The sequence below is a fragment of the Triturus cristatus genome, chromosome 4_2 (assembly GCF_964204655.1).
Source record: "Triturus cristatus chromosome 4_2, aTriCri1.1, whole genome shotgun sequence".
Taxonomy (NCBI): Eukaryota; Metazoa; Chordata; class Amphibia; order Caudata; family Salamandridae; genus Triturus; species Triturus cristatus.
In genome coordinates this window covers 369,337,887-369,352,110 of record NC_140586.1, presented here as the reverse complement: position 1 = coordinate 369,352,110, position 14,224 = coordinate 369,337,887, and the positions used below count along the sequence as shown (strand labels likewise).

General features: G+C 44.4%; 1 protein-coding gene across 1 annotated transcript in view; it reads left to right on the top strand.

Moving 5' to 3' along the window:
• LOC146833907 (coagulation factor XIII B chain-like) overlaps positions 1 to 14,224 on the top strand; it is a 1,069,530-nt gene that overhangs the window by 334,427 nt on the left and 720,879 nt on the right. Inside the window, exon 4 of the mRNA XM_085601818.1 lies at positions 13,704 to 13,883. Within this exon, the coding sequence (XP_085457944.1) occupies positions 13,704 to 13,883 (180 nt within the window). The remainder of the gene's footprint in view (positions 1 to 13,703; positions 13,884 to 14,224) is intronic.

Here is a 14,224-nt window from a genome sequence, read left to right as displayed (position 1 = left end):
AACCCCAACTGGAGTCCTTACAAGGAAAGGGAACTGTGACTCACCTGGCGATAAAATCCTTAAAAGCCATACTCCCCGACCGAACGCTCAACCCTCTTCTCCAGGTTTTGCGTGCAAAGTTACAGCCGACTCTCACATATGGGAGTGAACCCCTTCAAGGGATGCCGCATTACTGGATACATTAATAGCTAACTCCTATAGGGCTATCTTTAACCTGCCAAGATATGTCTCACCCGCACAAATCCGGTTAGAATTTGTTTTTTTGAAACAAACACTAGAAAGGTGGAGTGCTTATGCTACCAACTGGCGCAAGATTTTCAGTGCTGAGGCTGGTTCTTTAAACTCTAACCCATGGGAAGAGCTGCTCTGACATCGCAAATCCTCAGCCAGAGATTATCTATTTGATTCACTTCAAGTCCTGGGACTATCAGACATCTGGAGTACTCCAACAGATCTACTGATTTTCAAAAAAGTCAGCACAAATCATCTCCTCTATTGAGGACAAGGAGGCGTAAATAAAAAGAGCGCACGGGTGGATCACGCTTGGCGATTACGGAAGAACGCAGCCACAAGCATATCTTAACATAGGAATGAACTTAAAAACAAAAGAAAAGGTTTTAAAATTACGCCTCGGCGTGATCCCGGTAACCCCGCACTTACCACCTTGGGAGAGAAAAAACTGCTCGCAGCAATGCCGCTTGTGCTAAGCTGACAAGGAAGACATCATCCACGTCATGTGTATCTGTCCTAAATTAAAAGATTTGAAGTACAATCTATTACGTCCCTCCTTCAAATCACTTGGCGTTTGGACATGCAGGCAGGCTGTCAAATTGTGTTTTAACCCCACTAAAACAAAATTAAACTGTCGGGTCGTAAAGTTCTTTGAACTAGTGGAAAAAAGACACAAGAGCACACTGGAAAAGGACCATAAAAAGCCAGACATTTGATGACCCCGAACATTTTATGGACAATTATGAACTGAGAAGTAAACCTGTAAAATTGAGGAAACTGCGTATAATGAAATTGTAAAAATGTTTAGCAATGTTTTATTGTTTTGTAAAGATATTAATGAATCATGTACAAATAAACAAATTACTTACTTACTATCCTAGTGGTAGCTATGGAGAGCAGCCTTCAGGCTAAGTCTTGAAGGAATGTAAAGCAGCTTGTTTTACCAGTCTATAATCTCTTGAGTCACTAAATGAAGATATCCAGACCAGGTATAGATATATACATAAAATATATGTATTTATTACTAAACACACCCTTCTAGTCTCTTTATGAGACTAGATGTCAAAACATATAAGTTACACTTCAATAAGCACAAATACAGGTCAGGCCCTAGGGGCGAGCCAAACCATATACTGAAATAGTGGTATAAGAACCACGACTTAACTAGACACAAGGACTAGAGCCTGTAGAATCGCTGGGACCCCAAGGAATCAGCCAAGGTAGTGACATAGGGGACCCACGGGGGCCGTGTGCAGTGTGTGAACACAGCCGTGAGCTCCCGTTAGCTTCTATGGGGAAAGTCGCAGTTAGATTTTTAAAGATTAGGAACACTTAGAAATGAGTCAGGACCAAACCCTTTTGGACTCCGGAAGTTCTAGTGCTAACACTAACGGGAGCACCGGAGTACTTGTGTTACCTCACCCAGGGAAGCCGGGTGCATAGGTGTCTTTTGGTGTCGGGTCGCATCGTCAATTTCAATGGGAGCAGGCGAAGAAGTGCTGGTGCCGTGAAGATGCAAAGTGTCCAAAGAGATCCAAGCCTGGATCGAAGATGAGAAGAACTTGAAAGCAGAGGGGACAGAGTCTGGGTCACTAGCCAGTGACCAGGAAGGCGATGAGCAGATGCCCATCGATGTCGGGTGATTTCAGCTGAATGAGGTGAAGCTTGACTCTTCAGCCACGAGGTCCAGGAGGTGTCAAGGACAACCAGGAGCTGGATTCGTGCTGTCCCATGAAGGATGTCGAGTGCTGCAGTGTCGGTGCCCGGATTGGACACAGCAAGCCTTGGCAACAGCAACCCACGCAGAAACCAGAAAGATGCTTCGGTGAAGACCAACAAGGTCTGTGGGACTCACCACTTGATTGGGAGTTAGGGCACATCTGGAGCAACCGGGGAAGCCCAAGGAAATGCAAAGTTACCCCCTCAGGGACCCACCAGTCAACGGACCAGAGATCGCGAAGGGACCTCAAGACAAAACACAAAATGGCAGCCCACGGGTCACTCGGAATGACCAGACCAACAATCTTCGGTGGATTTAGTGCTTGAGCTGGGGGTACCAGTCAGCCCAAGCATGACTTCAAGAGATATCAAGAAGTTAATGCACTTGCAGAAATGCACGGTGACCAGGAGTTCTGGTTCCACGCTACTCACAAGGGCTGCGGGTCTCAGCTTTGCTGGGGACTTGGGTCGGCCTCTGAGATGTCTGGAAATCCTCTTCCAGGGCTACAAATGCTTCAGAGTCCGGCGGGAGCTTCGATGATGCAGACTGGCAAATTGCTTCTTTGGTGCCTGCCAAGCAGGGGAGTCACTCCTTGACCCCAAGTGAGATTTCTTCTGGTCTTGAGCAGAGCGTCGAAGGTCCAGGATTCAGCTTCAGAGTTTCGTCCAGGGTAATCTAAAGTCTTAGGGGAACAACCTTTACAACGCAACTTTTACAACGCACTACCTTTACAACGCATTTTTTACAACGCATAATCCATTACAACGCATGACATTACAACGCATGACACTACAACGCATTTTTAAAAACTACCTTTACAACGCATTCCATTACAACGCATACTACCATTACAACGCATACCATTACAACGCATAATATTACACTACACTATCCAACACTTACCCTACTGTTGCACCCCCTGGAGTTAGAATAGTAATTTTTACCCCTATACTATCCAACACTTACCCTACTGATGCACCCCCTGGAGTTAGAATAGTAATTTTTACCCCTATACTATCCAACACTTACCCTACTGATGCACCCCCTGGAGTTAGAATAGTAATTTTTACCCCTATACTATCCAACACTTACCCTACTGATGCACCCCCTGGAGTTAGAATAGTAATTTTTACCCCTATACTATCCAACACTTACCCTACTGATGCACCCCCTGGAGTTAGAATAGTAATTTTTACCCCTATACTATCCAACACTTACCCTACTGATGCACCCCCTGGAGTTAGAATAGTAATTTTTACCCCTATACTATCCAACACTTACCCTACTGATGCACCCCCTGGAGTTAGAATAGTAATTTTTACCCCTATACTATCCAACACTTACCCTACTGTTGCACCCCCTGGAGTTAGAATAGTAATTTTTACCCCTATACTATCCAACACTTACCCTACTGTTGCACCCCCTGGAGTTAGAATAGTAATTTTTACCCCTATACTATCCAACACTTACCCTACTGATGCACCCCCTGGAGTTAGAATAGTAATTTTTACCCCTATACTATCCAACACTTACCCTACTGATGCACCCCCTGGAGTTAGAAAAGTAATTTTTACCCCTATACTATCCAACACTTACCCTACTGTTGCACCCCCTGGAGTTAGAATAGTAATTTTTACCCCTATACTATCTAATACTTACCTTAAATGTAATTTAATATTATGCGTTGTAATGGTATGCGTTGTAAAGGTAGTATGCGTTGTAATGGAAATGCGTTGTAAAGGTATTTTTTAAAAATGCGTTGTAGTGTCATGCGTTGTAATGTCATGCGTTGTAATGGATTATGCGTTGTAAAAAATGCGTTGTAAGTGCATGCGTTGTAAAAGTGTGCGTTGTAACGTCATACATCCAAAGTCCTAAGGACTGGGGTCCCATACTTATACTAAGGTAGGGTGTTGGACATACTCTGGGGACCCACCTATGGGAGGGTTTGGAAAGATGGATGGCTACACCCATTTCCTTTGTCCAGTTTCGCCCCAGAGCAGGGGCTGGAAGCCCCTGAACCGGTTTGAGCTGGACTATGCACAGGGACACCAAATGTGCCCCCAGTGCAGGACTTCAAAGCACTCTGAGAGTGCTCCCACCCAGCCCCAATACACATAAGCCTGTCTGGGAGGTGGTTACACATCCCTGTGACAGGAAACCTATTGTCCAGGCCTCCCCTGCCAGAGTTGGGGTCATCAGCAGGAGGCCAGACCCGTGTCTGTGGCTGCAGCATCCATTTTGTGATGCCTGGGCTCTATTAAGTTTCTACAGGGTATACCAGTGCTGTCATGTCTCTCCCTCTAGAAGGGTGGGATCATACTCCCACACCAGTTACTGGTGTGGGGGTATGACTCCAAGGTGTTTGACACCAAACACTGCTCTGCTCATGCAGGGGCACCCTCTCACAGAAGAACCAAGCACTCTGCCTTCAGGATTGATAAGGCCTGCCATAGGAGTGACTTATAGGTTTACATGTGTGTGTATAGATATATAGTGATATAGGTAACCTATATCACAGTAAGGGGTGCAAGCACCACCTTACCCAGACTGCAGTGGCAGACCTGTGGTGTCATTTTGGGTGGCTTTCCAGGGGTGGCATAATACATGCTTCAGCCCCTGGTAGGCCTCTGTGGTACCTTTGCCCTGGGTACCATATACTAGGGGCTTACCAGGGCACCTCAAATCCAATCTGTCATGTACCTAAAGTACATGGAATCATTTTAGAGAGGAAGCAGCTAGGCTGGGGTCCTGAATAGCAGGGTCCCAGCCAGACTAAAGTAAAAAAACAGTGAAACACCAGCAAAACGTGGGGGTAAACATGTGAAGCAGATCCTACTCTTCTACAGTTGTCAGCTATATGTATGTTCTTATATCCCGGGCCGGTTTGTTTGTTTGTTTGTTGACGCCCCCCAATGACCACCATAGGATAGGATAAATGTTTTTAAAGCGCTCGAATGCCGTGACATCTTGGCTCTAGTGTATGTGTATGTGGGAGGGAGAAACCTCTGCATTCTCCGAGAGAACTAGGCAGAGGCAAACAGCCATGTTTTCAATGTCTTCCTAAAAAGCTTCCTATTGAACTGAAATCTCATTGCTACTGGCATTCTATTCCAAAGTTTTGCTGCAGAATTCGACAACACCCTACCAACCCACCTTGCCCGCCTAATCTTTGTGGTATGTATTAGGCCTAAATTTGCTGATCTTAAAACGCGCGAGGGGGTATAGGGTAAGAACATTTTTTGAATATCCTCAGCACCCCCACCATATAGTGCCTTGTGCACCAGGCACAAGGCCTTAAATTTCGCTCGCTGCTGGTGATTTTATCCCTGCCGAAGTTGATTGTTCTTTTGGTATGTTTAAAAGCAGGCGTGCTGCCGCATTCTGTAATGATTGCAGTTTTCTTATCTGCGTCTTATCAATTCCCAGAAAAAGGGTGTTACAATAGTCCAGTTTGGACAAAAAAGGCCGACCACCACCGTCTTCTTGCGCGATAAAAGGAAAAGTTTTCCTCAAAGTTTTTAATAGGAAGAAGCAGGAGGAAGTGAGACTGGTGAGTTGGGTGGAAAAATTCAACTGGTCATCGAAGACGATTCCGAGATTCCTGACCTTAGCAGTGGGGCTTGGACATTCACCGGCTTCTGCCGGCCACCAAGAGTCATTCCAAAGGGGTCAGCCCTGGCCAAACTCGATCACCTCAGTTTTGTTGGTGTTGATTTTCAGGAAGCTATGGTTCATCCAGGTCATAATCTCAGTGAGACATACATGGAAACTGGCAGCTGTGACCTCGGTTGATTGGATATAGAGATCACAAGCTGGGAGTCATCCGCATAAGAGACCAAGGCAAATCAATGCCTCCTGAGGTGTCTGGCCAGTGGGGTGACATAGACGTTGATCCCTGAGGGACCCCACAGGGAAGATGGAAATTATCTTATTGTAAGCCCTCCCAATGCAAGCTCTGCTCCCTTGCCTCCTGAAACGAAGAGAGGAGGGGCAGAGCCATGTCCTCGATTCCCACGTCCCTCAGCCGCTGCATTAACACCGTGTGGTTCACGGTATCAAATGCTGCTGATAGGTCGAGGGGTACGAGGACAGCTCTGCGCCCTCCATCTACTATTTTTCGGATTACTTCCTTAGCAGTAATTAGGGCTGATTCAGTAGAATGGCAAGACCGAAAGCCATGCTGCGTAGAGTCCAGCACATTGTTGGCATCTAGGTAGTTAGTCAGTGTCTTATTGATTGACTTCGCCATGATTTTGGCTATTATTGGTAGGCCAGCAATGGGGCGATAATTTTTAGGTTCGGTGTGGTCTAGGGATGTTTTTTTTTAAATTGGCCAGATAACTGCTCTTTTCCAAGCTACCGGATATCTACCTGATTCCAGGACTTGATTAATAAGGGGTGTAAGATTAACACAAATCCTCATAGAGGTCAAGTGCATAATAGTTGGGGGACAGGGGTCTCTGGGGGAACCGGACATAATAGAAAGGAGAAGTTTTTGTACCTCACATTTGGTTAGAGCCTGAAAACAGGATAATCTGCAATGAGTCAGTCCTTCCACACCAGGCAATCGACAATGGTTGTCGGGTGTTCTCCGAGTATTCATAAGGTCATCATATATCACCTGCACAATGTTCTGAAAATATGCTGCCAATTTATTGCACATATCCTGATCTGGTTTAAATGTATTTTCTTGCTGCGGTTTGGCCAGCAGTTTAACTGATTTTAAAAGCTCCTTAGCAGAGTTGCCAGCTTCCTCAATCTTAGTTGTAAAATGTAGCTTCTTGGCCGCAATTATTGCTACTTTATACTGTTGAAGAGCTAGATTATAAATTGCTTTCCTACCCGAACTATAGTCTAGTCTCCAGAGACGCTCAGCTTTCCTGCAGTTTACTTTGAGGAGATTTAGCTCCGGGTTATACCGCGGTGATGACAACTTGGACCTCTTTAACACCACCAGTTTCTCAGGCGCAATGCAGTTAGCTGCTGCCCTAAGCCAATCGTTGAACTGGAATGCTGCTACATTATTGTCATTTGATAACGGGGCGGGGAGGTGGCCTAGGGCCAATTCTAGTTCCTTACCTAGGACCTTGTTCCACCTTCGAATTTGTACCTTAGAGGGTTTAGTTTGGGTGTAATGAATAGGCAGCATGACCTTAATATCAAAATGGACAGACATATGGTCGGCACATGGGAGAGTTGATATTTTCGTCAGATCAATGTGCGGATTATTAGAGAATATGCCATCCAGAGTATGGCCTGCCTGGTGGGTGGGTTTGGTTACTATTTGAATTAAACTAAACGCTGCTAAGTTGTCTAAACGTCTAACAGTATCTGACTTTCTCGTTAATTCTAGGTGATAGTTAAAGTCCCCTAGGATGGTAAGAGAGTGGGGGTCTGTGTAGGACTCTAGGAGCGTCAATAATGCCTGGGTGAACGCCGCTCTGGGCCCTGGGGGGCGATAGATGAGAAGTCCTCGAAAGGTCGTGAGATTATTACATTTTATACAGAAATGTAACACCTCAGCTGGAAGAGCTGAGATGGCTTCCACACGTACCTTCATGTAGTCTTGGTGGATAATGGCTATGCCCCCCCTACCCTCCTCCCTGTCTTGGGAGATGACTAATTATCCTGCTGGCAGGGCTATATTCCAATTTGGGCCTGAGGTGTTGTCTGTCCAGGTCTCGGTCAAAAAGACTATATCGGGACTATGAAGTTGAACCAGGTCCTCTAATTGGTATTTGTGTTTTACCACTGACCAAGCATTAAGCAAAAGACACAGAACATATTGTTCACGCACTGCCTTCGGGGCTTTGATTTCCCCGTTAGTGTCGTTATTATTAGTTGTTCCCCTCGTGTCTCCTTCCATAACGGTATTAGTCTTTAATACTCCCCTTCCTCTGCCTGTCAATGTTATGGCCTCAGGACGGTTAGCGAGGCCTGTGTACAGTCGATATGAGCATTTAGAACACCGGAGCTCACCTTTGTTCTTGTTCTGATGGAGCATGTCAGAAGTCACGCATGTGTTGCTTTTCAGGGCCAACAGCTGATTTCTACTATACGTTTGGGGCACTACACGAACAGGGGTTGAGACGCTGGTCGCGCTCCTTGCGCCGATGGGTGCAGACGGTCTTGCCTTTGGCGCGCCAGCGGCACGCCTGCTGCGCGGATGGTCCAGCGTGCTTAAGTAGTGGGGGAAAAAGACTAGACCGTCAACCCCGGTGCAAACACACTTTAACATACGGGTACCGCAGAGGTCGAACGGGAAGTCAAAGTCATGCACACGGCTCACAATTCTCAGATAAGAGACCTTTAAAAGTATTTTTAAAAAGTAATATTAAATTTAAATTCCCAACAAAACCTCGAGTGAGAACGAAGTTAAAAGATTATAGGCAGCAATAAACGAACATGTGCAAAGATTCCCTGCGGATTCCCTCACTACCACCCTTTAACAGTGCCCCTCAAGTCTCCATAACCACTCTCTTGCTGAGATGCATTTAATTTGGATTATAGTGCCACTCAGACCGGTGCAGGGTGTCAGAGCACTCTACATCACACACACATTATATCAATCAATCAATCAAAATGTGTAAATCAGTGTATAGGAATGTTACATAGGATGGAGGACTACAAGGGGTAATAGGCACATGTCCTCCATACTGATAGACAGTATAGTTTAAGAGTGCTTGGTCTAGAGAAGCACAAACTCAGAATTTAAAATGTAACACCGTGGTTAGGGGGTTCTCTTTAACCCCTTGAGGGCCCCGCCCTTTCCCCCGCCTGTGCCGGGCCTTTCATTAGCGGGCGGGGTCCATGACGAGATAGTCTCGTCATGGGCACAGCGCAACCGTGCTCCATGACGAGACTATCTCGTCATGGGCATATAAGAGGTTAATAATGACTGATTTTTTTTTTTACCAAAATGAACCCTTTTTGCAACATTCTAATAATGAAGGACTGGGGGGGGGAATTATAGCACTCTAATCTGTACTTTGCAGTTTGCATGCTGCAGCTCTTCTATGACAGTTAATAGCTCACTGGGATTTTACCTTATACACTCATGCAAGTAATAAAGGATGTCTCGAACATAGCACTGACCGATTTACATTATGCACTCTCCCTGATCTGCATTCAACACATACTTTGCAGCTGTCATATTAACTCTTTTCTCTACTTAATAATCAGCCAAAATTCTGATCTGTATCGTGACATTTTTATTGTTGTATTAAAATTTCTGGAGGAAAAGAAGACAGCAACAGATGCTTGTAAAACTAAAATACTTGCAAACAAGGTGAACACTACTTGTAGTCATTAACGTATAGGCTCCTAATTGATTGTAATCGGGTTTCATTGACAAAGGGCTGCCATCCAAAGGTAACTTATAGAGCTTTAGCCGCGTAAACACTCAGAGTAAAAGTCTCATGAATGAATAGATATTTAGATATGGCTCTGAAGGTGACCATAGGGAATCTTCCTCAGGCTAACAGACCAGAAAAGGGGAACACAGTGCCCCAGGAAAAAGCCTAGACTGGAAAATGTAAAGCTTTACCGAGGCAGGAGCTGAAAGACACCGCCGGTGCAGTCAGGATACCTGCGTTTCTACACAGAATATGTTCGCTCCGACCAAGGGCCGAATTTGGAACAAAGCCAATAGATTAAGGGCGTTCGTTAGCCACTAGTTATTGTTCAACCTAGTATCTGAGAATAACGTGCATTTCATTTAACACAGTGCCTTGGCACACCGTGGCTTTAAATTTTCAGTTCAACCACCTGTAAAAAGAAATAATTATAATACCACAACAGCTTTGCAAATTAAGATGCATCTAATAAAAAATAACCTTAACCCCAGCGGTGCCTTGTACCCGTGAAGTCCCAACGGGTGCTGCCAAACCACCTGCAGAGTTGGCAGCTAGTGCCACATGTAAGTCTGCAGGTACAGCATTAACCCCTGCCCCGCAGCAACAGAACGCCCGGGCATGAGTCGACTAATAATCCCGAGGGCCGGTGTTCTCCTGCTGGGCCCAGGTGTACCGTGATCTGCACTGCCACGATTGCCGCCACTGCCAGCCCAGCAGTTCTACTTAATATAAAAACTGCGTAGAGTGCGCACACTCCTGCCTGTCTCAGGAGTATCCATTGGCCCCTCCCATGACGTCAAATAAAAGTTTATTCCACGGCACGCCCAGCTAGAGCTGCCTAAGTCAGCAGCCTAATTAAAGAGGACGTGACGTCGACTAAGTCAGCACCTAATTAAAGAGGACGTGATGTTGACGCAAACACCTTAGAAATAGCAAACGGCGCTGCAGCAGCATTGTTAACTGAACTATTTGACTCTATATTACAATATGTTGTTACATATTGTAAGATACAGAGTTGAATTACAGTTCACCAGGCTCACAGCAGGTGGACAACAGAAGCTGAAAATGCATGACAATGCATATTAATGCGGTGATGCGGATCACCACATTAAAATGCGTTAGTCTAACGCCTGATGTGTGATACTTGGCTGGGCTGGTGGAGAAAGGGGGGCGTGACCTCCGAAGACCTCTTAGCAATACCACTGTGTGGGACTTTCAGGAGGTAACAGGAGGGTTAGTTGGCCCCCAAGGACGTCCTTGGGAGCCAACTACCCCTACTATGACCTCCAGTAAGTCCCACATAACACCCCCTTTGCCCACCACTCTGCAAACGTGCTCCCTGGCACGCTCTTAGATGGGGATTAAAGTCCCCTTCGATGCTGGGGGTCCTTAGGGGCCAACTAGCCTACTTGACACCTCCAGTAAGCCCCACACAGTGAGATTGCTGAGAGGTGGACATAGGCCACTCCCCCTTTCTGCACCACTCTGCAAACACACCTCCTGGCGCGCTCTTGGTTGAGGGATGAAGTCCCCTTGCCCCCTGAGGGTCCCTGGGGGCCAACTAGCCCTCCTGTTATCTCTAGTAAACCCCACACAGCTAGATTGCTGGGAGTGGTCCGAGGCCATGCCCCCTTTTTACACCACTCTGCAAACGCGCCTCCTGCTTGGCGGATGAAGTCCACACAACATTTTTTTAAAACAGAGCCCCGGGAAGGTGGCGGTCCCCAGGGCTGTGGGGGGACCGTGTGCCCCCCACATGTAATTATTAAAGCCCCGGGGAGGTGGCGGCCCAGAGGCTGCATGGGGGGAGGCATGAGCCCCCCGCATGCATTTTAATTATAATAAAGCCCCGGGGAGGGACAATAAAATACTAATCCATTATCTGTTTTTTCAATTTTGTCTAGAAGGCTTACTAAATACATTTGCACTTATTAAAACTATACTAAAATAAGCAAGGTCTTACAGAATTTGTTTTTTTAAATGTATTTGAAAACATTTTTTCATTTGTAAAAAGATTTGACTTATTTTACACATATTAAGAAGTTTATTCTCCATTTTTAAACAATTTTAAATGTGACAACCAGTCGCATCGAGCACAGATCTAGTTTGCATCTGTGAAAAACAAACAAACAATGCCGTCTAATGGCCTAACAGAGTAAATTAAAAGAAAGACTAGTATAGCGTCAGCGTGATTAAAATTAAATACCTAAGTTCCTATTTGCAGTGTTTTAATATAAATACACTTGCATTTAAGATAAATTATTTAATTATTGACACTTACTCCTGGTTTATTATGACTAATATATCGACAGCGTGATTAAAATTAAATACTTCTTGGTCGTTTTGCTGTCCGCGACATGAGGCAGACGGTAGGTGTCGGAGTTATCAAGGAGGTTGAGAAGAAGGCTGCCAGTGCTGGCAAAGTCACCAAGTCCGCAATCAAGGCCTCTGGTAAGAAGTAGCGCCAGCCACACCCAGCTACCCTAATGGCACTGGGTACCCAGAATCCTCTAGTCTCGGATCGCCACCAACACTCTATGATCAGGGACTGGTTACTGAGCATTAGGGTCCATCACAAGAGCCTCCGCAGGAAAAGGGAGACTGGACTTGGCGCTTGTTCTGATGTTCTAATATTTTGTGACTTACATTATGATTATTCCCCGTCAGTGATTTCTGAATAAAATATTGGCACAACTCCAAACAAAAAAAAGAAAAATTAAGTACCTTGCACTCCGTTTATAATTGCAATTATTTTAATATAATTACACTTGCATTTAAGATTAATTATTTAATTATTGACACTTACCTCTGGTTTATTAAGTCATGGTTCATGTACAGTAGTGGTTAAGGTGGTCGTTGTTCGTGTACAGTAGTGGTTAATGAGGTTGTGGTTCAAGTAAAGGTCGTTGTTGAGGATTCGTTGTTTAGTATACTCGCTGTTATGAATTTGTTGTTAAGGCTGTTTCCCGATGAAATGTTATCAGTATGTAGACGCATATCTTGCTCTCCATCCTTTCCATTCAGGACACCAAAGACATTCTCAACAAATTAAGTAACTTCAAGTGGGCATGCTGCGTGCCTCATTGGCTGTCCACCAATACCATCAGTTCTAATTTATCTCAGTACTTGAACAATGGACAGATAGTTTATTGTGAACATAGATGTATACTTAGATAGTACTGATAGATTTAGTACAAATTATCCTTTCCAATTACATACTTTTTACACAATGATTGCTTTGTGCTAACAGATATATGGTGTTGTTATTTGTTCTAGAGGCCTAATTTATGTGACCACTTGCAGCACTTTTGTGCTGCTGGAATGTCACTTTGTTGATGTTCTGGAGGCGCAATGTGCTGCGGCATATTTACAAAGCCACGTAAAGCCACTTTACGTAGCTTTTCATGGCCTTGTAAATATGTGCCCCTTTCATGCAGAAGACTGCGTGAAAAGGGCGTTCCATGAGTGTTGCTGTGGGTATTCCCACACAACACCCATAGAATCTGATGCCTTCCCAGAATTACGAGAATTCATAAACCTGGGAATGCTTCAGAATCTAAGTCGTTCCCAGGGATAGAGTTAGGAGAGGCGCAACAAGGAGAACAATTTAGTTTTTTTCCTTTTTCTATGTGTGCTGCATTCTGCAGCACATATAGAAAATGGAAATTGCCTGAATTGTTGGGCTTGTGCAGGAAGGTGTCCCTTCCTGCACAAAATCAGTCAGCAGGGCAACGTAGGCACCCTTACACTATGGCGCTTGGGTGCCTGCATTAAAGGTAAAATGGCAAATTCGCCAACCAAACTCAAAATCATGTTGTAGCATCTGAAAGAAGCAAATTTGAAGGTGATGTTGAGGTGTGATTTGGGGTACTTTTTAATTATTACTCTCAGCCATATTGCACAATTAGCACCATGCACTTTCTAAGGGTCAAAGACAGTGATTGAAACAGAGTCAATTGGAGTGTTTATTTACCTGTATTATGTGAAATTAGTAGATTGCTGTTAATAACCCTCTGTTGGGCATTAACACACATAAATATGCCTTCCCCTCATGATCTTGCATATATTGGTGGGTTCGACAATCAACTGTAACTAAAACCTCTGCAGATATGTTATCCATTAGGTGCCTCATCAGAGAGCAGTACTATGCAATTCACCATTTCACATGCTGTATTGTTTTTTATCATCATATGGAATGCTACACTTCTATTTACCTAAATACCAATAATATTCTCACAGCGCCTCTATACGTAGAGTAATTATTTTACCCTTGTGGTGAAAGGGGTGAGATAATATGAAAATGTCTGTACGTTAATGACAGTGTTTAGATAGCAGCATGTTTTTATAATTCTCATGATTGAATGATAATCATTTTACTATGCTTACTACTACAGGAATGTGCAAATTAACGTTGACTGGCACGATTAAGAGCTACAAGCCCAAAAAGCAGTTTTTCAATGTAGAAGATACAGTTCAATATGAATGTAATGATGGATATCACAGCTACCAAAGGCACATTGTGGACACATCAGAATGTACAACAGAAGGATGGCGATATAACCCACAGTGCCAAGGTATGTTGCTTTGCCTTACACCACTGAACTTCAGAAGTAGGTAATGGGATGCATTTTGAACATGTCATTTCCATAGGCCAGAGGAGTCCTCCTATGGTCTATTACGTTTGGCGCCCTGACAAAGGTTTTGTTAATCCATGTGGCAGAAATGTAGAATCTATGCCGCCTATTCACAAAGGCGGTTCTATGTAGTGTTCTTTTACACACTCTTACATGCCTTTGTGAATTGTCCTCAAAATATCTGAACTGAGAATAAAATGTGAATAATTATTAACTATCCATACAAATTAGTACAAATAGAGAGGACTGTTCCACCTTTGCACTTTTACCTAGCAGGAGTT